We start from the raw sequence: 23,448 nt of genomic DNA on the forward strand, positions 1-23,448 counted from the left end.
GCTCGACCTGGGTGGGACATTTTAATCCTGGGTGAAACCAGGATTGTCCCACCCCAAATGGGGAAATGTCCGCCGCACCCAGCATCCGAGTGCCAGTGAAGAAAGACATGATGGCATCTTTCTGTTCGCCCAAAGGCAGCAGAGCATCCGGAGGGAGGCAAGTCTTCTCAGGACTTCTTGGCAAGAGTAGGAGATGGGGGGGCATAGGGGGAAGTGAGGGTCTTTCCGCCCTGCGGGGGGGGGGGAAGCAAAGATGCTTGGGGGGGGGGGTCTGGCACTGGCCAGACCCCCCCCCCCCGCTGCTATCCGCTAGACCGCTCCCCTTCCCTCACTCTCTCACTCTGAGGAAGCCCCTGGCACTGGGGCTAGCAGCAGTTACCAACCAACAGTTGGGTTCTAGATTGGAATCAAGGTTCCAGACCACAGATGGAACCTTTGCAAAGGAAAGCAAGGATAGTCTTCTCTTGGGCAGAGGGTTGCCATGTCTTTTCCTGGGCCTTGCTCCTCTGCCTTGAAGGGCAGGCATCTTGAACATGCTCCAGAATGGCAGCTCATACTTCCAGAGGTTTCAGAGGGGGCATGGCTTTCCCTCCAAACATAATAGTGGGGGATCCCATAATAAGTCTCCTTGAGGCCTCAACACCCTTTATTTCCCAGCAGAGAAGGTGAGACCCTCCTGAGAACTGGGTTGCTTCTCCCATGAGCTCCTAAAGGCAGGGACATATTAGAATAACAAAAGGACCTCCCTGCTGGCGGCTGCCATTTTGGATACTGTGGTGACGGTGCCCTACAGGGCTCTGGGAGCCGCCATCTTGGTAGCGATGGGGAGAACCCACTCTTTGCTGTACCAGGGGGCTTCTCTTCCCCTTCAGCCACAAGCTCCTTGGGCGACCTTCCACCCCAATGGCAGAATAGTAGTATAATTCTTATTTTAAAATGTATATAATCTTGTGGGATTTTCCCCCAGAACTTTTAAAATATTATGTGAGGCTCCACTCTAGAAGTGCAGGATATAAACCAAATAGCTGCAGTTGTCCTCTGCAGCCTCTGTGTGTCACTCTTACTCTTCAGGGCCTCTCTCTGTTGCTGCTTGGTGCTGCCAGGCTAACAGGTGTATAATAAATTCATGGCATGAGATTTTAGGCAGACCTCCTAAAAGCTGAAGACATTCATTAGAAAGTGATTCCCCCTTTTCTAATGTGCAATACATGTCCTGATGTTCTCATTACACTACACAACTCCCTGATCAAGTTCTACACATCATTCGCTGCTGCAAATGAAAAGTAGGGGTGCCTCTAGTCTATATTGTAGAAACAATGCAGTTTGACATCACTTTAAAGGCCATGACTCCATCCTACAGAATCTTGGGATTTGTAGTTTTGTGAGGCACCAGAAGACCCTGTAAAACTACAAATCCCAAGATTCCACAGGATGGAGCTACAGCACTTAAACTGGTGTCAAACTGCATTATTTTTATAATGTAGATGCACCCTAAGATAACATATTCCATAACAATATTAGAAGGACACATGTCTTTATATTTGTACTATGTAAGGAGAGACGTAGAGCTATGGGATTTTCACTAACTCAAGTTCTGTGCTATTGGATCAGCTCCCCTCTCCCATAGCCAGTATGAACACCAGTCATTTGTACTGTATAATGTTTCACTGCTTTCCTAAGATCTTACAGCTTTGGACATATTCTCTCTCCTCATGGCCTATACGAAGACAACAGCTGCAAAGCAGAACTGAAGCAGATGCCATAGATGTTAACCGTGCAGAAGAAAAATCTTTGGTTTTCAGAGTCATCTCAACTAAAGCAACCACAGTTCCTCCATGCATTGCTAAGCAGGGGAAGATCAAAACCTAAACCCAAAGGAAATGCAATCCACTCCTATGCATCATTACCATCTAGGCTAGACAACCTCCTGATTAGCTGAGACAGGGAAAACCATAATCTAAGAAAAATAAAATCAGCAACATATATAGCAGAGCTCCACACCATAGAAAAATGACCGAACTAAAGGAAAGTAAAGGCAGATATCCTACATTGAGACAGATAAACAAAATCTGTCAACCTAAGGCACATAAGGAAAGGCGTTTTAAATCCCAAGATGATACCCTGTTATTTTCTTAATATATACCAGGTAAAAAGAAAGAAGCGAGACTTTGTCACCTTTGAAGATTTATTGTGGCACAGCCTTGCATTACTAGAAACCAGCTATGATGTGGTGGGGCGTAGTCTACAAAAGCTTCTGCGGCAGTAGATCTATTAATTTTCAAGGTGCCATAGTTTTCCCTCCAATTTTTTCATCAAAGCATAAAGGCAGGCATCAGAGATGTGGGCTTTAAAAAAATATGATCTATTCTTAGACATCATCAAACATTTTTTTTGTAAATACAGCTATGGATGTGGAAAGAACAAGGGGCGATGCCTCATTTATGTCTGACCTCATTCATATAAATGTGTAAAACTTCAGCGATGGTATGGACTCTGTCTTTGTCTTTTGAAAATGGTAACAATATTGTTTATGTAAGACATTTCTTATTTTTTATGTTACTTATTATTACTATTACTATGATTATAACTGAGATTACCATTGCCATGGTGGTGGTGGTGGTGGTGGTGGTATCAGCCTACACTGGGTAATTTAAGTCCAAAACACAGTGCAGAAATAACCTAGTTTGAGACCACTTTCACTGCCTTGGCTCAATGCTAGGAAATTCTGGGAACTGTATTTTTGTGAGACATTTAGCTTTCTGTGTCAGAGAGTTCTGGTGCTACAATAAACTACAATTCCCAGGATTCTCTAGCGCTGAGCCAAGACAATTAAAGTGGTCTCAAACTGGATTATTGCTGCAGTGTGTTTTGGACCTTTAGAGGTAGTTACTGTCTCTTAAACCTAACCTGCTTCACACGAGTTTATCACACTGGGGCTGATTTCGACATTAAAAAGAGATTAAGGTGCATTTAAAGCATCCCGCAAATGAAGCAGAAATGGCAAGTAATTGCGCAAATGATTATCACACGCAATTGTCCAAATAAAGTGCTGTCGGAAATGCATTGTTGCTGAAATCCCGAAAGTAAAAAGATGCACATTAATGCTTCTTTGTGACCACTTTAATGGCCGGTTTGTGCAACGTCATGTGAAATCGTTACGAGTAATTATGTTATTTTTCCAGGGATAAATTCCTGATCTCCTTTGTGTGATAAACTCCATAGAGTTGTGAGACAAAAGAGAAGCATGAGAACCAAGGACAGAATAGACATTTTGCTATCTGCCAGCAGTTCTTCCAACAGTTTTGGATGTCAACTCCAGGAAGCCAATTCAGTCAGCACAGTCAATGGAAAGGAACTGTAGAGTTACCATCCAAAACATCTGGAAGGCCAAAATTTCCCCATACCTGATAATACTGAGCCAGAGGGCCAAGGGGTGTCTGATTCCCTACAAGGCAACTTCCTGTGTTCCTAAGGATGCTTATCAAAATGTGATAAGGAGAAACCAGCAGAAGGAGCCAGAATGAGGATTATGTTGCACTATCAGTTCAGGAATGCTCAGTGAATTTGGGGAGATTCCACACCAGATATGGACTATGATGACTAAGGTGCGTGTTACACAGAGAAAGAAGTTTCTGTCAATTTATATTTTGATAAACCACATCTGATTCATATATTGCTTGTAACATCAGTCACTGAGTTTATCCTGTTCATTCCAGGCATGTCTCATCGCCTGGAAAACCTGCACACCTTGAGGTAAGGGTGGATATGTACAAACAGATATAGTAAGCATTTCCTGTGTTTCCAGCAGCCTCCCCCCCCCCCCCAAGAGAAAGGGGAACACCCTCTCAGCTCCATCCTGCAAACAGAAAAGAAAGTACTGTGTCTGGGGAAATGTGTTTTGATGGGACTACATCCAAAGAAGTGGGTTGATAGCCACAAAAGCGCATGTGAAAATAAAACCAGTTAGTCTCAAAGGTGCTGTCACATTTTGCCCCCATCCCTCTTTTGGTTTGTTGTTGTTGTGTGCCTTCAATTTGGTTCCCAACTTATGGAGAGCCTAAGGAGGCCCTATCATGAGATTTTCTTGGTAAGTTTCTTCATAGGGGGCTTGCCATTGCCATCCTCTGAGGCTGAGAGAGTGTGACTTGCCCAAGGTCACTCAGTGGGTTTACATGGCTGAACCAGGATTTGAATCCTGCTCTCCAGAGTTGTGGTCCAATATGCCATGCCCTTTTGGTACCCCAGACTAATCAACTTCTCTCCTTCTTCCCCCTTCTCTCCCCACCCCAGTTCCAGAGATCTCATTAAATGGGCTGCAACAGAAAGGCAGGAAATGGGTGCTCGCCCACCTCTTTGATATCTCTCCTGGTGGGTTTGTGTCAGGGGCCAGGCATCTCCAGACCACTGCCAATTCCAGGCAGACAGGATGGCTCCCTTCCTGCAATGGAAGAGTGGCCTAGATACTGATCACCTATTTATCACCCTGCATCCTTGATAAGAAAGAAGGCTGTAGAAAGAAAAGCTAGCCAAAGCAGGAATCAGGACAGAAGGGCACATGCACAAAGATGGGGCTGGGTCCCAAGACAGCTAGCTGCAAGCCCAGGTCTTGGCTCCTTTAGAGCTCTGGCAGTTCTTCAGGTTCTTCAAGCACCCTGCCCCCACAATACTTTAAACTCTAAGGGTTATGGCTTTCCATCCCAGCCATGCTGATGCATGCAGTTCCTGCGATACTAGGCCTGAGTTCCACCAGCCCATCTTTGTCACCCTTATTAGAATGTATCTACACTGTAGAAATAATGCAGTGTGACACCACTTTAATTGCTGTAGCTCATCCTATGGAATCCTGGGAGTTGTAGTTTTACAAGGACTTTAGCCTTCTCTACTAAAGAGTGCTGGTGCCTCACAAAACTACCAATCGCAGGATTCTGTAGGATCGAGCCATGGCAGTTCAAGTGGTGTCAAAGTGCATTATTTCTACAGGGTAGATGAACTCTTACTTCCTTCAGATCCCTTATTTTCAAAACTAATTATTCCCATCACACCTTCATCACAGACCTATCATCCTCTCAGTCTCCTACAATGCTAGTCCTCAGCAAGTGTCTCTGAAACAATAACACAGGGGATTTTTCATTACCCCTCTAGCTCTGTCCCCTTCCCAGATTCCTTATTCCTTCTTCTCTTCTTTTCCTTTGTTAAGATTTATACAGGGTCCTTTCTCCATAGTGTTAAGCACCACTCACACCGCTTGCACTAGATAACAGCAGCAATAGTACTTCTAGTACATTTCTACTATGAAGAAGAAAGATCCTGACATAATCATACTTAGACCTATTTAAATAAATGGTACATATGTTAAGGGAAATATGGCTTAGGTTGCTGCCACACTTCAGAAATAAATCAGTTTGACTTCACTTTAACTGTTGTGACTGATGTTATGGAATTCTCAGACCTGTAGTTTTGTGAGCTATTTAGCCTTCCCCATCTGACAGCTCTGGTGTCCCGCCAAACTAAAAATCCCAGAATTCCATAACATCCATCCATTGAAGTTAAAGTGGTGTCAAACTGCTTTATTTCTGCATCATGGTTGCAGTCTAAGCCTGGATCCTGAAGAAATAAATAAGTACATTTATACTTATTTTATTGAAGCCTATGCAAGAAATGTTTTGTCAGTGTTCCACTCGTGCCCAAACAAAAGGACAGGGAAAGAGTCTAGTGAACTAAAGGGTTCTTCAGTGTTTCAGGTTACAGCAGGAAGTGGCCTTGGCTGTAAGCGATGACTTTGCCACTATTTGGTCAAACTGACGTCTTGGCTACCATGGGTTGTGGTTTTGTGGCTACCCTTCATAGAGGAAATGGGAATTGCCTCATTGACTATACATAATTGCAATGCCATTTCTGCTGTATACAGTTCTCTTTCATTCCTTGATATTTGGGTGCTTCTACTGAGCAGGAAGCAGACAATCTCTCCAGTCCCTCTACCACTCTTGCTTTTGAATTTTCCCATGGATTATTTTTGTGGGTGTGTCCCTTCAAATTTCCTGGGGACCTATGGTGACCCCTTTGATTCCATGGGGTTTTCCTTGGCAAGGAATACTCAGTGATGTTTTTGTCAGTTCCTTCCTCTGAAATAGATAGGGAATTTTTATTTTCCTTTATAGGTCTTGTAACACATGTCATCTGTTCTGCAATGAGTGAGTCAATCTGTCTGTCTGAAAGCTGTATGACTGTATAACCTAAATACCTAAATAACATACATACTAAGGGAGACTAGGAGTTTGAACCCTGGGGATTATTTGTTTTTAAAATTGATTAAAAAATTGATCCTCTGAATGCCTGTCTTGGGGCGGTAATGGACTGGATGAGGGAAAACCGACTCAAGCTGAATCCAGGTAAGACAGAGGTACTTGCTATAGGAACCCCGAATCCAGGAATGGAGTTGTGTCAGCCAGTTCTGGATGGGGTCACACTTCCCCTGAAGGATTCTGTTCGCAGCTTGGGGGTGCTTCTTGACTTGTCGCTCCAACTGACAGCTCAGGTGGATGCGACAGTCAAGAGCGGCTGCTATCACCTTCGTCGGATACGCCAACTGCGCCCCTTCCTGGAGCCGAGGGACCTGGAAACAGTAGTACATGCATTGGTAACCTCTTGATTGGACTTCTGTAATGCGCTTTACTTGGGGCTACCCTTGTGCCAAGTTCGGAAACTTCAGCTGGTACAAAATATGGCAGCCAGATTGATCACGGGAACTTCTAGGAATGACCATATAACACCGGTCTTGAAGTCCCTGCACTGGCTGCCTATTAGTTTCCGGGCAAAGTACAAGGTGTTGGTGATTACCTTTAAAGCCCTACATGGCTTGGGCCCAGAGTACTTGAGGGAACGCCTTCTTCCCTTTTGTCCGTCCCGCACATTAAGGTCCTTGGGAAGAAATCTACTACAGCCAAAAAAATCCAGGCTAACATCTGTCTCCCAGAGGGCCTTTTCTACTACTACTCCTAAACTATGGAACGACCTGCCGGAGGAGATCCGTCACATTTCCACTCTGGTAGCTTTTAAGAAAGCACTCAAGACGGATCTCTTCCGGCAGGCGTTTCCAACCTAGTTACCCTCCCCAGATATAGAGATATTTGTCCCCTCATCTGTCTATTTTCCCCCGCCAATGTTTCTGCCTATTTTTTGGTTCTTCGTGATTGGGCGGGCTAGAAATAAATCTATTATTATTATTATTAATTCATTATTGTTCATTTACCTCTGTTTGTAGCCTGCAGTACTAACTTTAGGAACACTGTGGTTCTCCCGGATATTGCAGTCTCCTCTGGCATATTAATTCCTAGGCAACTCCTCTTGCTTCAGAGTATAGTAAGAAAAATACACATTTGGGCTTTTACTGCTACTTGAGCACACTCCTCAAAAATAAATCCTGTTGCTAGTAAGTGAGTATGGAAGAAGAGGAGAAGAAAGGTCAACAGAGGGGAAAGTTGGGATGGAAAGAAAGAGAGAGAGAAAAGCAGAAAATAATAATAATAAAGTGTAGGTGAGAGAAAGAATGGGTTACTGGGAGCATAAGGGTAGATGGATGGGTGACGGGAAAAGAAGATCATTTGGATTGGTGGGTGAGGACAGAGAAAGATCACCAGCATAGAGACAGGAGTTTCAATACAAAGTTGGGTGGCCTAAATACTGTACCCTAAAAGGCACTAGATCCTGTCTAATCTTGGAAGCTAAGCAGGGTCAGGACTGTAGTTGGATGGGATACGTTTGTTTATTTATTTAGTGTGTCACTGTACATGGCACTTTACAAGTAAAAGAAAAACAAGAGTTCCCTGCACTTAGGTTTACAATCTAATTGAGACATGACAGAAAAGGGAATGGCAATGTGGGAAGGGATAAAGTCCAGCAGATACTGCCTCTTCTTCTGTTCCTCCCAGGGCAGGGGTAGTTAGGATGGACATCATAGGGTCTTTAATTTGCTTCTGGGCTCTAGGCATGATGGAGCAGTGCCAGTTTCTTTAGACGCCCAATGAATACCAGGTGCTATAGGCTATGGCCCTGTTCCCACTATGTTTAAATCCGGATCGTGATCCAGGTTAAACGGGCATGGTTCCCACTGAATCTGATTTCAGAAATTGATTCAGAAGGGGGGGGGATGTTTTTTGCCCATTGTTGCCTATTTAACCTGCATCAAAAAGACGCTGGGAAAATGGGGTGTTTTTTGGGCTGAATCGATTTATTTAGAAATAAATTGATTCAGCCCAGGTGGGAACCTGGCAGATTTGAATCGGAATTGAATCTGCCCTAGTTCCCACTGGCAGCTCAACCTGGGGGGGGGGGGGGAGCTGGCCTGGCCTGGTCTCTCCTGGCCCCAAAATTCCTGGCCCAGCCTCCTTAATGGCTTCTTTAGCTGCTGACCGGGTTCTCTGGGCTTTTAAAAAAAAATTTCCTGTGACTGGGGAGGTCAGAAGGCAGTCGCAGACAAGCGGCTTCTCTGCAACCTCCTTCCGGCCTCCCCGGCCATGGGAAAGTTTTTAAAAAGGTGCAGGGAACCCAGTCAGTGGCCAAAGAAGCTGGTAAAGAGGCTGGGCCGGGGATTTTGGGGCCAGGAGAGGCCAGAGACGGGACGGGCCATCAAGCTGCCCCCCCCGCCACTGATCCAATTCCTGAAACTGGCGCAAACATAGTGGGAACTATGTTTTTTCAGAACCAGTTTCAGGAATCGGTTCAGGAAACGGATTTTCCAGTAAGTGGGAACGGGCCCCTATGTTTCAGAAGAAGGAACTGGTAAAACCAGCCCTGGATATTCCTTGCCTAAGAAAACTATTTTAAATTAATGGAGCTTCCATAGGTCGAAAGGCAACTTGAAGGCACACACACAAAGATGGTTATTTGTGCTTGTTTAATACATAATAAAGGTCCAAATGTGAATTACTCCTTCAGCTTCTGTATTGAGCAAGATCCAGATAGAGGATCTGGCTCTAAAGGAAATGTGGGATGAATAGAACAAAATGTCTTTTTAAATGATTTTTCAAAGCTGGCTAGTCAAGTGACAGCCATCCTCATTGCAGTAATAGCTTTTCATGGCTCTGTCAGAGAAACTTATCCATACCTGTGGATGATGCCAGTGCAGTCCCACCCTCACATAATACTTTCTTGCATTATGTGTAACTGAACGATGAACACTCTCTCTTTCTCTCTCTCTGGAAGCAAGTCTTCCCTGAAATTACTAGAGAGACATGGGCAGAGTCTAAAGCAAAATACAAATCCTTCCATGCTCTCTATTACTGTGACCCCCAGAAGCAATTTATACTTTATAGAAATCTTGTCACTTTAATTTTTATGGCTGTGTCTTGAAATAATACATCTTTGGAACTCTGCAGAGATTTATTCCCTGAAGAATTGGTACCCAAGTATAATATGTGTCCCTTTCTGAAACATATGACAAGTGTCCACAGGCTCAACCAAACAGAACTGGTTTGAGGAAACCTTGGTCCCTTTCACACTACATAGTCATAGCACCATGATCCCACATTAACAGACATTGTATTGCAGCAAAGGATTATTTATTTTAAGAGACAGTGTGGCATAATGGTTTAAGTGTTGGACTACATCTCTGGAGGGTTCAATTTCCTGCTTGACCATTAAACCCACTGGCTGATCTTGGGCAAGTCACATGCTCTCAGCCTGAAGAGAAGGCAATGGCAAACCTCTGAACAAATCTTGCCAAGAAAACCACATGATAATGTTGCCTAAATCAGAGATTACTTGAAAACACACATCAATGACAACATCAAATTATAAAGTGAACATCTGTGAGTACATAATATCCTTTGTAGCAAACCCTTTTTCTACCACCATACAGAATCCAGAGTAAGTTCTTAACCAACAGTATTTTGCCTGATGTGGCACATGCAGTAACCATCTCTAAACGTACATTATATATTTTTCTTTATATTTGTTCTCATATACAACCTTATTCAGATTTAGTTAGCTAACTGTAGAATCCATTAAAAGTAACACAATTAGTCAAATATGATTCCTTCAGTTGGGTAGCAGGTCTTATTAAGTGTGTTTGTGTGTGGATACTTACGCACCTTGACACACACGTGTACTATATGTGACCCAACTATTCTTAATTACCAGCCTGGCTCTGCTTTATAACTGATCACCATGTTTATTTAGGTATTCTGAGGATGCCATGTTAAAAATGTGATACTGTTAGTTCATATCACTCTCTACCTTTTGGGGGAATTCAACCATACAGCCATGTTAGTGTGGAAAACCAGTATCCCAAGGTATTTTGCAGCACCTTTAAGACTAACTCAAAGACAAAAGGTGGTAGCATGAGCTTTTGTAGACTTGAGCTTACTTCCTCAGTTGCATCTGCCTTTGGGGGTTCAACTCCTCCCCCAGGGTGTCAAAATAATACATTTCTGAGCTAGTCAGTAGCTGCCTCTTGACTTATTGGATTGCATGTATAGGCATAAACCCTTACTGTGTTAATGACCAGCTGCAAGTGAATATTTAAAATTGGGGTGGGCGCCATGTAGCCCTCCAAATTTTGTTGAACAACTCCCTGTGATTAGGAAGGGCAGCTAGGAAGGAAATGGACAAGACAATAAAGTGTTACAAAAAAAAACCTAGGGTCCCAGGAGGGCACCCACAAATCAAATTCAATATGGAAATTGATTTAGCTCAATAGGGAGCAGCGAAAGGGCCAGAGTAACACTAGCCAGGACTTTCAGTCTATATCTGTCCAAACCCAAAGAACTCCAGAGGCAGGTTCCAAATTAGTTTATTCACAAAAAAGGGAATCAGCGCACGCACACACACACGCACACACAGCACTCTCTCGCACACAGAAAAAAACATAAGGGCTGTACAGACAGCCTTGGAAGGGACGGCTCTATGCCGCACCTGGAAGCGCAGGATTGGGGCCACAGTAACCACATGTGCAGCCCTGTGGCCCCAATCCGGCGTTTTTCCAGGCAAAATGTTGCTTCTCTTCGGCCCGGAAAAGGGGTGCCCTTGCGGCTTCATGCCCACCGGCACCCCAACCCTAAAGAGGAGAAAGGGGCAACCCCTTTCTCCTCTGCATCATTGGTGCAGCTGTGTAGTTGCCGCACCAGAAATGCATGCGCAGAAAGGAGCTGCGAAATACAGCTTCTTTTCATGCCACTGGTAAGGCGCCATAAGTGCCTTCCAGCGGCGTGGTGATGTGTCCTGTGCGATGCACCATTTGGATGCTTCACACAAGATACGTCATGGATGCGTGCCCCGTGTGGGCAGAGCCGCGCAATCATGGTGGCGCCCACACATACTAGGGTTAGGGAGAGTGCAGTTGCTGCACACTCCCTAACCCTAGTATCGGCCCCATGACGGCACTTCCTGGCCGTCTGTACCAGCCCTTAGATATATATTTTTAAAAGGTGGTAGTGGATAGCAAATTACAGGATTGCAATGGGCAATGCTTTCCAATTCCAGAAGCCAGGCTCCACTATGGGGAAAAGCTGGGAGTTGAATGTGACTCAGTCTGCTGCTGTGTGCCACAGACAGCAGTTCTGAGGAGTCTTGAATCTGACACGGTTTCTGCCTGATTCCAAACTGGACCAAAGTGGGAGTGCCCAAAGTGGGGTATTTATGGATAAAACTTGATTTGAGGCAGTTGAGTTGATTTTCCAGGAATCCCACAAACAATGGCATTCCCAGCTGGTTGATACTTTAGAGTTACAAAAGAAATATTTTTTGTTGATGACAGTGACATTGATTTAATCAGACAGTGATAAGATTAGGGCAATCCCAGGTAGTTTGGGATAGGATGGGGTGTGGAAAATACCATGTGGGCTAGCAGAAACCTTTGTCCTGTAACCTTCAAGAAAGGGTAGGGAGTGGGAAAGCAGCAAGATTCACAGCCATAAAGTTACTGGGATCCTTTCCACATGCCCTCAGGTCTATGTGACCAGTCATCAGAAGTTCACTTAAAGGTCATCTGACCTTTCCAGATTCATGCTCTTTGGCCTCTCTGTAACTGCTGTTATAATAAAATATAGCAAAATATTTATACCCCAAAATAAGCTTTGCAAGTTCTCAACCTGTGAAAGAAGAATGGCAAAAGCAGCTCTTCTGAGCATGTGCAGAGTGCCTTCCCCCACCATAAAAGCAGTTCCACTTCCAGGGTGTCCAGACATGCCCTCCTTTTCCAGGACATATCCTACATTTCAACCTTCTGTCCAGGAGGAATTCCCAAATGCCCTCCATTTTGAGCCTAAGAACCATTCATGAGTGATTTTTAAAGCTTTTATTTGGCCATGCCCTTCATTTTCCTTGAACGTTCTACATTTATGCAGTGCCTTATTGTTGATGTGTGCCTCCAAGTCATTTTTGACTTATGCTGACCCTTTCATGGGGTTTTCTTGGCAGATCTCTTCAGAAGTGGGCTTGCCATTGCCTTCTTCCCCTGAAGAAGTGAAGAGCTTCTCCAAAGTCCAGACCAGACTCCAAAAGAAAGCCTTGGAGACAGGGTGACCAGACACGTCCTCCTTTTCCAGGACATGTCCACCATTTCAATCTTCTGTCTCACAGGAGGAATTTTCAAAATGTCCTCCATTCTGAGCCTGACTTAAGAAGCATGAATCTATATTTATTTTTAAATGTGTTTTAATTTAATTTTTAACCAAGTGAAACAATTATCATAAAGTACTCCAATTTTATAATAATCTGTTGGAGTGTATCTTCCTCTTCTTGTTTGACTTCCCCATCTTCAGCCTTTTAAGTCACTGGTTCACTTTAACTGTATTGGCCTCAGATATACTTTATACAACATTAATTTAGATTCACTTGTAGCATATACAGAATACATAAAAGAACAGATACAACTTCTGTTTCTTCTTATCCATATACAGAACAAACTTAAGTAAATAAATTTCCTTTAGCACTTTTAACTCTTGATTATTCTTTTCCATCAATGTGTGTGTGTGTGTGTATAAAGAGAGAGATGTAAAAATATGTGTGTGTATATATGTGTGTGTACACACACACACATATATATTCTTACATATCTCTCTCTACCTATATATTTTTAAACCGAAGCATGTGTGTGTGTGTGTGTGTAAATACCAGGTACCAGTAAATAATACAATTTTTCCTAAATTACATTATTACTGTCTTGTAATCCCACAGGGACATACTAATACAAATGACAGTATTGCCCATAGGGAAACATTGGGAGTACAATTGGCCCTTCATATCTGCAGCTTTGACTTTAGTGTGGGTCTGATTAATATGTTCTCTCTAGGAATCTCTAGGTCCTCCAGCGCAACTCTGCCAGAAGTTGACCATAGAGTTGCGTGGCACAACCTAGATGTTCCTATAGAAACCACTTCTCTAGGCATCTGTAGGCCCTCCAGCATGATTCTATGGTCAACTCCTGGCAGATGTTGATCATAGAGTTGCACTGGAGGACCTGGAGATTCCTAGAGAGGAACTCCATTCTCTTAGGTAAAAAGAATAGTGGTTTTTTATTTGTGGTTTTTCCACATTCGTGCGGGTATTTATTTTATTTACTTATTTATGTTATTTATACCCCGCCCTTCAGCCCTAGAGGCATTCAGAGCAGCTTACAATTATTATTTTTAATAAGACGGTTCCCTGCCCTCAGGCGATGTGGAGGGACCACTGTACTTGCCCATAGTGGCACATAGGAGAATACTTGCCCATAGGGAAGCATAGGGCAAGTATTCTGTTTTCCTGTGGTCAAATGTACTCCTACATTTCTCTATGGGGAAGTATTCTCTTGTGTTTCCCTATGAGCAAGTAATTCCCAGTGTTCCTCTATGACTAAGTCCGCCTTCCACTGAAACGTCTCCCTCAGTCTTGTCCTCTGACTAAGGGGGCGTGGCTCGGTTTGGGGCGTGGCTTGGGAGCCCTGCTGGCCTTTCTTCCTGGGTGACCTCACTCCCCTCAATCAACTGCCCTCTCCCTCCACTGCCTGAAGACTGACTGAAGGAGGGAGGGAGGGGCAGAGGGTGTTAGGCCACGCCCCCAGCGTTCTCAGGGTCCAATCGGGCGGCGGGGGCGTGGCCAGGTCTGGAGCCCGGGCGCTGGGCTCGCGCTGCTTGCGGGGAGAGGCTGGCGCTGCGGCTGGGAAAGGGCGCGCGCTATCAGAAGAAGGGGGCTTTTTTTTGCAAGGCAGCGAGGCAATACATTAAAGCCTCCTGGTCTTCTCTCTTGAGCAGCAGCAGCCTTCCAAGCAGATGGATTCGCAGCTGCCGGAGGTGAGACCTTGCATGGCTTCGGGGGGGGGGTGCGGGCTGGCTAGTGGAGGGCAATGGAGGACATGCCATTGGGAAAAATAGAGGACACCCTTAGAAATGGGAATGCATGCTCCATCTTGGTCAGGCTGCAAATGGAGGACCTTTTTTGGAATTCCTCCCGGACAGGGGTGTGTGTGTGGAAAGTGGAGGGCGTGTCCGGGAAAAGGAGGACCTCTGGTCACCCTCCCCGGACCCTGCTGCCACCAAAGCTCCCCTTGCATCCATTTAGATGAGGAGCCAAGCTCCAAGTGGTGATCTTCTGGCCACTTTTAGGAACAGTGGGCTAAAGTCCTGCTTGGGCTGCATCCACACACTGCATAAATAAACCGGTTTGACACCGCTTTAACTGCCCTGGCTCAATGCTATGGAATTCTGGGAAGTGGAGTTTGCTGTGGTTCTCCAGAGCAGAACTCCAGAATTCCATAGCCTTGAGCCAGCCGAAGAGTTAAAGTGGTACCAAACCGGGTTATTTCTCCAATATAGACGCAACCAGAGTGTGGTATATATGAGCCTATTGGGGATTTTGGCTCTATACTGTTTTTGTTGTTGTTGTGTCCGACTTGTGACGACTCAAAGGCGACCTTTTAATTGGATTTTCTTGGCATGTTTCTCCAGAGGGGGGTGGCCATTGCCATCCCCTGAGGCTGAGAGAGTGTTGCTTGCCCAGGGTCGCCCAGTGGGCTTCATGGCTGAGCTGGGATTTGAACCCTGTTCTTCAGAGTCATAGTCCAACACTCAAAGCAGCGGTTCTCAACCTGTGGGTCACGACCCCTTTGGGGGTCGAACAACCCTTTCACAGGGGTCTCCTAAGACCCTCAGAAAACACGTATTTCCAATGGTTTTAGGAACCGAGACACCACTTCTTTTTGGTTGGGTCACCACAACATGAGAAACTGTATTAAAGAGTCGGGGCATTAGGAAGGTTGAGAACCACTGACTCAGACCATTAATAATAATATAATTATAATATTTATTTATTTGTACCCCACTCTTCAGCCAAAAGGCTATCAGAGTGGTTTACAAATTGTTAATTAGACATTTCCCTGCCCTCAGGCTTACAATCTAAAAAGACAAGACACAAAAGGAGAAGGGAATGGCAGTGGGGAAAGGGAAAGGTCCAGCAGATCTTCTCTCCCTTGGAGGCCAGGACCATGGCAGATGGACTGGAGGGAGAGTCCTTCTTCTTACACCCCACTGGCTCTCATACTACTGGTTCATATGATAAACATTTCCATGCATTCAAACGTTGCATCCATTCCTCTGCAGGGTGGGGTGGCCAGTGGTGAAAAGTCTGAAATTGCCGGAGGGAGGAGGTGAATGGGCATGCCCTTGATGAAGCATGGCATTCAATTCCTGTTGCATGATTCTGCTGAGGATGTTCATTCCCCTCTCTTCCACCTTAAGTAAGCCTCTGGTCTCATTGCCCATAGAATTCGCATCAAGATAGCTGCAGAGTGTTTTTCTATCGGTATACATGCAAGCACATGTGCACATATACCTGTATTTTGTGTAGGCAGACAGTGATGGTACCAGAGAAAGGTAATGCCATATTATAGGGTGATGAAATAGAGGTACAGGATGTGTCTCCCCTCTGCCCCCGTTTCTGAGAGAGAAATGAAAGGATATTACTCACTAACTTTCTCATTCTAAATGTATTTGCTCAGATGCAAATCCTGTTGATTTTGATGGAACCACAACCTCATTTTGATTTTTAGGGAGGGTGGCATTGCTCTTGTGTCTTGCCTTGGTCAGATCCTGTGGCCTTTTAAAATCATTAATCCCTCCCTTCATCACAGAACAATTGGGGGAGGGTATCATACAGTATATACAATATATAATATAGCCAAGGAAATAAACAATAGTCATTGTCCATATCAAAAATTCTTCCGTCAGCCATCTCAGTCTTGATATGTAAGTTAAACTGTCTAGTAAAAAATGATAGTTTTTACTTGATGCCAAAAGATTACCAGGATTGGTGGTTGTCTAACTGGGGGGAGGGGGTGTCAGGCGGTGTATATTTATGATTGTATGTGAAAATGACTTTTCTTTAAATAATCAGCAATGTGGGAGATGGTGGCTATTTGCCTAAAGGACACTTGCCCTGGTACTTCATCTTAGGCATTGTCTGCAGTGGTGTTGTGGTTTGAGTGCTGGACTTGGACTTGGGAGACCAGGGTTCGATTCCCAGCTTGGCCATGAAAACATCTTGCTGACCTTGGGCAAGTCCCATGCTCTCAAGCCTCAGGGGAAGACAATGGCAAACCTCCGCTGAACAAATGTTACCAAGAAAACCCCATGATAGGTTCGCCTTAGGGTCGCCATAAGTCAGAAATTAGTTGAAGATGCACAATACCCACATATGTGTACAGATGAACCATGGCTGTCTGTGTTTTCCAGCCATAGTTGGGTAGTCTGCTGATTTCCTCGGCTCCACATTTTGCAAATTAGCCTGCTTTGTTTGGTGATTGGTCATTGGGGAGGTAGACACAGGCTTCATTTGCAAGTCTGGTTGATCAGCCATGAAGCTCTGAAGGAATTGCTTTACTGAAGGGAAAATGCACTGTTGCCTCTTGATTCTGAGCTCCCTGTCTCTTTGCAGTTTGGCCCCAGAGTACTTACTCCAAATTTGGTATAAGCTAAAGCTTCCTACACTCTGTTGCTGATTCTGCTGCTCAGTCTCTTCCATGCTAATAGAAAGATGAGGGGTGTGTGTATGTGTTCCCTGACTCTGCCGCTTCAGGCTTTTGTGCCCTGCTTGAGGAAATTGCCTCCAAAGCCTTGTATTCCTCTCCATTCAAAAGTTAAAAGATGTCTGGACCTAGACAGACAGCTAATGACTGTAGCAGTAGCCTATTTTCATGCAGGAGAGGACTGCTTGACCTTCCCTTTCCCTTTCTACTGTCTCAGGAGCTGTCAAGTGAACCCAGGGCTGGCAGTGACCTTGTTAGGATGGCCAGGCAGGGTGCTGTACTGTCTGCCTGACAGATGATGCCCCCACCCCTTCTCCTGAATCAATGCTAGATGAGCGAGCAGTAATGCGTAGGTATGGCAGGCTTTTCTTTTGCGATCACAGTGGGGGATGAGAGCTGAGAAGTAAGAGATGACTTGTGGTGGAGTCGACGGGGGTCTTTGGACCATTTGGGCCTTCAGTTCCCCTTGATTAATGCTTGATTGTTTCCCACCCTCTGTTAGTTTCTGGCCCATTAAACTCAGTGTCTGAGCTGTCCATACTCTAGAGGGATGGAGCAGATAATGGTTTTAAAGGGCTACATCTTGCCTCCCCCCACCCATCTTTTTGTTTTCTTTCTCTGAACAGATGTTTTAATGGATTCCTCTCCCCTAACATACAGAGATGTGTCTGCTGCTCTTTTCCCTCTCTCCCCCAGTTCTTCTTCTGCAAATTGTGACCAGGAGCTATGCTGTATCCTTTAAGTGATTAGCCTAATGCTGTTCAGAGGCATCTGGTGCCTGGCTGTCCTTGTAGGGAGCCCATTGACTTGCAAAGGAGCATCTTGCTCCCTTGCCCACTTCCCAGTAGCTGATACAGTCAGTCTGGAAAGTGCTGAGTGCAGAGTGCCATAGAAAGAAGTTCCCTCCTCCAGAACAAGATGTTACCTCCATGGTGGTTGTTAGCAACATGTTGTTGTTGTTGTTAGCTGCCCTCAAGTCAACCTTGACTCATGGCGACCCTGTGAATCACCAAGTCCTCCTGTCCTCAGCTGTTCTGCTCAAGGTCCTGAGGCTCAGAGCCATGGCCTCCTTGATTGAATCTATTCATCTAGTATGCAGCCTTCCTCTCTTTCTGTTACCCTCCACCTTTCCTAACATCATTGTCTTTTCTAATGAGTCACACCTTCTCATGATGTGTTTAAAATATGATAGCTTCAGTTTGGTCATCTTGGCAATTTTGTTTTGTTAACTTCCCTTGAGTTGTCCCCAACTCATGGCAACCTGATTATGAGACATCTCCATGCCCCCACTATCTTCCACAGCTCTGCTTAAGTTCTATGAATTCATGCTTGCAACCTCCTTAACTGAATCGATTTGTGGTCTTGCTCTCTTTCTGCTTCCTTCCACCTTTCCTAGCATTATTGGCTTTTCTAATGATTCATGCTGTCTCACAATGTGGCCAAAGTACAACAGCCTCAGTTTAATCATCTTGGCTTCCAGTGAGATTTCATACTTGATCTGTTCCATGACCCATTTGTTTGTCTTTTTGGCTGTCTATGGGATTTTCAGCACTCTTCTCCAGCATCACATCTAAAATGAGTTGATTTCTTCTTGGCAGCTTTCTTCACTGTCCAGGTCTCGCATTGATGCATGGTGATTGGGAGTACAATGGCTTGGATGATTCTAACTGCTGTGTTCAGTTGTAAATCTTTACTCTTTAGGATTTTATCTAATTCTTTCATAGCTCCCCTTCTCATTCCTAGTCTTCTTCTGATTTCTTGACCACAGTGTACACTCAGTTTGTTTCACTCTCTCCCCAGTGTGCTCGCTCTTTCCCTCACCCCCATGTATCTACTAAGAGCCTGGCCCTTTGGAGCAGTCACTACTGGAAACAGGCCAGGCTCCATAACACTCAGCTGTTATCTTTTCTTCCACACTCTCCAGTGGGTTTGCTCCCACTTGAGGCCAGGAAGCCTAAAAGGATCTGTGTGCAACAGCTGAAAAAGGCCAGGAAACTAGGGGAGATTCATGGGAGCATCTGCTCCAGGTCTTGCAAACGGATGCATGATTAAAGGATGGATTTTTCTACTCCAAACAACGGCAGATTCCATTCCTTGAGTCTGATAAGTTCCCTCACTCTGTGCCTCCATGGTCCAGGCAGTCCCTGAGAATGTTTATTAGGCTCTGTCTCTTTGTCCTGTCCTTTGTCAGAATGAGGGACAGTGGCTATTCCTGAAATAAAATATAGTAGCATTCAGTTTCTTAGGTGATTCAGGGGCTGGAGTTTGTTTCACGAGCTATGTCAAAAGATATGAGACACTGTGATTAATTGTTGGATAGGAAAAGGTCTTCTGGACAGGGCCATAAGCACTTTTCTCTTCTTTCTTATTCCAAATAGTCTGAGACTTAGCCTTGTTGCTAAACAGATTCTGGAGCTTATATCTAGGCAATAAACAGATTAGAGTATTTGTTTTAGTTACTGTAAACCAACCAACCAACAAACAAAGTCATAGCTGCTGTAGAGATACCAAATACAACAAAAATAAAGAAAATACAGTGGGAAAAGAAGCAAAGAATAGTTGACAGACAGGAGCCCCTAACTTTTTCCCCTAGAAGTTCTCAAAAACACAACAAATAGTTTAATGTACAGTGGGCCCTTGGTATCCAAAATCCATGGATGCTCAAGTCTCATTATATACATAGTGAAATGGTGTCCCTTATATAAAGTGAAAAAATCAAGGTTAGTTTTTTGGAATTTATATCTTTGGGGAAAATTTTCAAGCTGTGGAAGATTGAATCCATGGATAAGAAGGGCTGACGGTATTAAATGTATATAGCTGTCAATAAATACCGTATTTGTTGAGTTTAGACTGAAAGCCCCTGAGTTAGATGGCCAAGTGAGCATTGTGTCTTGGAAGGGAGTTCCAAAGCTTGTTTGTGTTTGTATCTGGGCTGGGCTGTAGTAGTGGGAACTGCTGGACTACCAGCCAGCCAAGAACATCAATTGCTGCCTAAGCTACTTTCTCAGTCCCTGCCATGGAAGGCACAGGAGGAACATGCTAGTAGTGGCTCTGGTGGCCCACATATGTCATTGTGTCAGGGGCCATTACAGTTCTCATTGCTGACATGTTCCCCTCCCCTTTCTTCAGTGTCAGGGAAGGTGTAAGTGTGTGCACATGTGTATTTGAAGAACCAGTGTGGGGTCTGAGTGCTTGACTAGGATTCTGGGAGACCAGGGTTCAAATTCTGGCTCAGCCATGCAAACCCACTAGTTGATCTTGGGCAGGCCATACACTTTCAGCCTCAGATGAAGGCAGTAAGTCCCTTTTGAAGAAATCTTGCCAAGTAAACTGCATGATAGGTTCTCTTTAGAGTCACCAAAAGTGGGAAATTACTTGACGACGACAACAACACCAGCATTGAATTTAAAAGGGAGACTCTCTTGGGATGGCATCAGCAGTGGGGATGGGACCCTTTCTGCTCCTTCTCCCTCAGCTGTTAGTTCCTAAAATGCATCCCTGGTGGTCCAATGGCTGAAATGAGGCTGTTGCATAATCTACTTGCTTTTAATCCCAAAAGAAGAATTTAGTTGACATCAGAGAATAGATAGGTGCAGATGGAAGGAGGTTAGAGATGAATGAGAACACAAATTCAAAACAGTGAGGAAGGGAAGAAGGAGTATATATGTGAATTTGTGCATGTACTGTAGGCTGATTGTCAATCCTAACAGGAAGATCAACCATGTGTTTCGTAACCTGGTCCTGAGTATATTTATTCCTCTACTTATGGCTTGTGGATCCAACAAAACTGGATGAGTGCATGGATGATTTGCCTCCAGTAGCTTACTGAAAATAAAGATACGAAAGGGAAAACAGTGGAATGAGTGAATAGGGACGGAAGTGAGGAAGCTGACAAGGAAGAAGTAGGAAAGCAAGAAAATTGAGTCAGACATGCAGTCCAGGAGGTTGTTTGTACTTTTTTGCCCACTTGCCTATGTCCTTTCACCATCTGACATCATCATTATCATCACCACTACCACCACTTCCAGTTCCTTCCCATTTCCAGATTGGGGATTTGGCTTGAAGTTGCATCTTGGTCCTGTGCCTTGACTTGAATTTAGAAGGGGGAAATCCCAGCAGCACTCAGAATTGGCTATGTAATTTGTCAGGGTATCCTGCATGGTGCTGTAGAAGTCCTGAGTGGCACAGAGCCCATTGTGCCAGCCTTTGAGTGCCTCAGCATGTACAGCGGGCAGAGTGCCCTGCTCTCCAGGGGACTCCTGCCAACAGTCTGAGGCACTTTCCATTCCAGGGTGAATACCAGAACCAATGCTAGGTGTCTGTTTTGCTTTGACCACTGAGAAACCAAGTCTTGCAAAGGAGAAGGGATTCAGATGAGAGTGAATCACCCTGTGTTGTTCCCTCTCTGGACACAGCCAGCATGGGATGGGGAGGAAGCTGCAGTTCTGTGGCAAGTAGACTGTGGATTGCGTTTGCTGTGATAACTCCTCTACAGCTGGATATGTTTGCGTGTGTGTGGTTAAGAGAAAGGGAATGTCAAGGAGGGATTTCAATTGTGACAGTGTTTTCCTGCTTGTCTGTGTGGAGGAAATGAGTGATACAAGGGATCTCACTCTGTCTCTTCCCCCTCACCAGGAATGTTTGCATGGGGGGTACATGGCTTTTTTGGATCAACAGGGATATCTTGGTCATGCTCCAACAAGCTGCTTTTCTCTGAGTGGTGGTTATTCCTGAGTCAGCCTACAGTTCAGCAGATGCTACAAGCCTGTCAGTTCCCTCTCCCTTTGGCACCTCTGTGGCTGATAGCTGCCTTAGAAAGTTGTCCTTTCATACAAACTCCAAACTTCATGCAGACCTTACTGAATAAAACCTGCACAACGAATGCTCCCCAGTATTAAGGTACCTGTTTGTTCTGTGCTGTTTTGCATCCATTTTCCCTGAGGGATTATAGCAAAGTTTTCCTGACACTTTGATGGTAAGGCACCCTGCATCCATTGCAAGAGTGTATGTTTTGTGTTTAAGTGGGGCATTGATGAGAACAGTGTCAGTCAGTCAAACACAGGGAAGGATCACATGTCATCCTCTGGCACCAGGTCTGGGCTCTGAATCTGGTTGCTTGTTTTTCTTTGGTTTGCCCTGAATTCCAAAGCTTTGAGCCGCCTTTAGCTGTCTCCTTCTATGTTGCAAAGACTGAGGAGCTAACTGACTGCCTCTTTCCTGAGGCAATAATCTTCCTGCAGTGGCTTTGGTTTGTATGAGGAGGCAGTGGAGCCTCCTGGAGTGCAATAACCCTTCTCTAAAATGCCATTTTCAGAGCCAACCCTGCCATTAGCCAGAATGAGGCAGCTGCCTTATGGCAACAAATCTTGGGTGTCATGAGAAAGAAGCAAAATGTTATATATTAAAGCAAAGTGGAAGCTAAATTGCTTATGCAAGCCTTGCCTATTGTCCACCCTTGCACCCAAGTAACAAGAGTACAGCTTTTTCAGAAAGGATAAGAGACAGAGAGCTGTAGACATACTGATATGTATGTATAGAACATATTTGAACTGAGGGACTTGCCAGTCAACTTGCAGAAGATGATATGGTATGAAGATGAGCTGTTAGGTTGTGAAGTCAGGAGGAAAATATGAGGTAAGAAATCTCTGTAAGCATTGACTAGAATACAGAGATGGTGATTAATGGGTTACTTTGACTGTTTGCCTTTATCTTGCTGGCCACTGTGAATAACAGCTGATCTGGATGGATCTTGCTTTGACCCTGTAAGACAATGCTTATTTATTGATTTATTATACTTATAGCCCAATCTTGGGGTCCTATTCCAGAATTTTATCCTAACAATGCCCTGTGAGGTAGGTTGGGCTGAGAAGGCATGACTGCCCCAAGGGCACCAAGTGAGTTTCATGTTCTCCTAGGACAGTTATGGGCAGACATCAGGCTTGTGAGATCTAATTTTGTTTTTTACTTGAACCTCAAGTTCTGAGAGCTAGAGCCTATTATAAAATAGTGGTTCAGGTGAAAATGAGCATATGCGAAAAATTAAGAAACAGGGTGCCTGTAAGGACATGCTCAGCCCAGGTATTTTGTGATCAGCATCAAAATCCAGGTCATAAGTCCTTTCACACAGGAATCCTTCCAAATATTGTTTTTAAGAAACCATATTTAGGGCTTGGGAAAGTTTTTTGTTTGTGGCTCTTGTTAGACAATTGGGAGTAAGAAGTCCTAGCTGATCTACTCTGCAGATCATCCAGCAACCTACCAGCAGTTCCTGATCCTGTCCTAGAGTCTCCCCAGGCCTAGTCCAACACTAACCCAACTGGTTGTGAATTCTTATGTTCTTATACATTTCAGTCAAGACAGTTTTGTTCATTCAGTGGCGTGTCTAGGAGTGATGAGTGTTTTGGAGGTGAGACATCCAGTGATGTACACACAAATTAATCAGTCCTGAAGAA

General features: G+C 44.5%; 1 protein-coding gene across 2 annotated transcripts in view; it reads left to right on the top strand.

Annotated features, from left to right (window-relative positions):
- Nucleotides 1-3,727: 3,727 nt before the first annotated feature.
- The window catches only part of LOC149314096 (unconventional myosin-X-like), a 47,567-nt gene continuing 27,846 nt past the window's right edge, over nucleotides 3,728-23,448 (top strand). The window contains exon 1 of one of the 2 annotated variants that reach the window (XM_089520515.1): nucleotides 3,728-3,753. Coding sequence is in view for 1 of the 2 variants with exons in the window: in XM_089520514.1 (XP_089376640.1) it covers nucleotides 14,247-14,267 (21 nt within the window). In the remaining variant the exon portion in view is untranslated. Of the gene's footprint in view, nucleotides 3,754-14,191; nucleotides 14,268-23,448 lie in introns of those variants that run through there. The other variant, XM_089520514.1, reaches the window with a different exon arrangement.

The sequence above is a fragment of the Sceloporus occidentalis genome, unplaced genomic scaffold (assembly GCF_023333645.1).
Source record: "Sceloporus occidentalis isolate IW3139 unplaced genomic scaffold, rSceOcc1.0.p SCAF_4, whole genome shotgun sequence".
NCBI classification, from domain to species: Eukaryota; Metazoa; Chordata; class Lepidosauria; order Squamata; family Phrynosomatidae; genus Sceloporus; species Sceloporus occidentalis.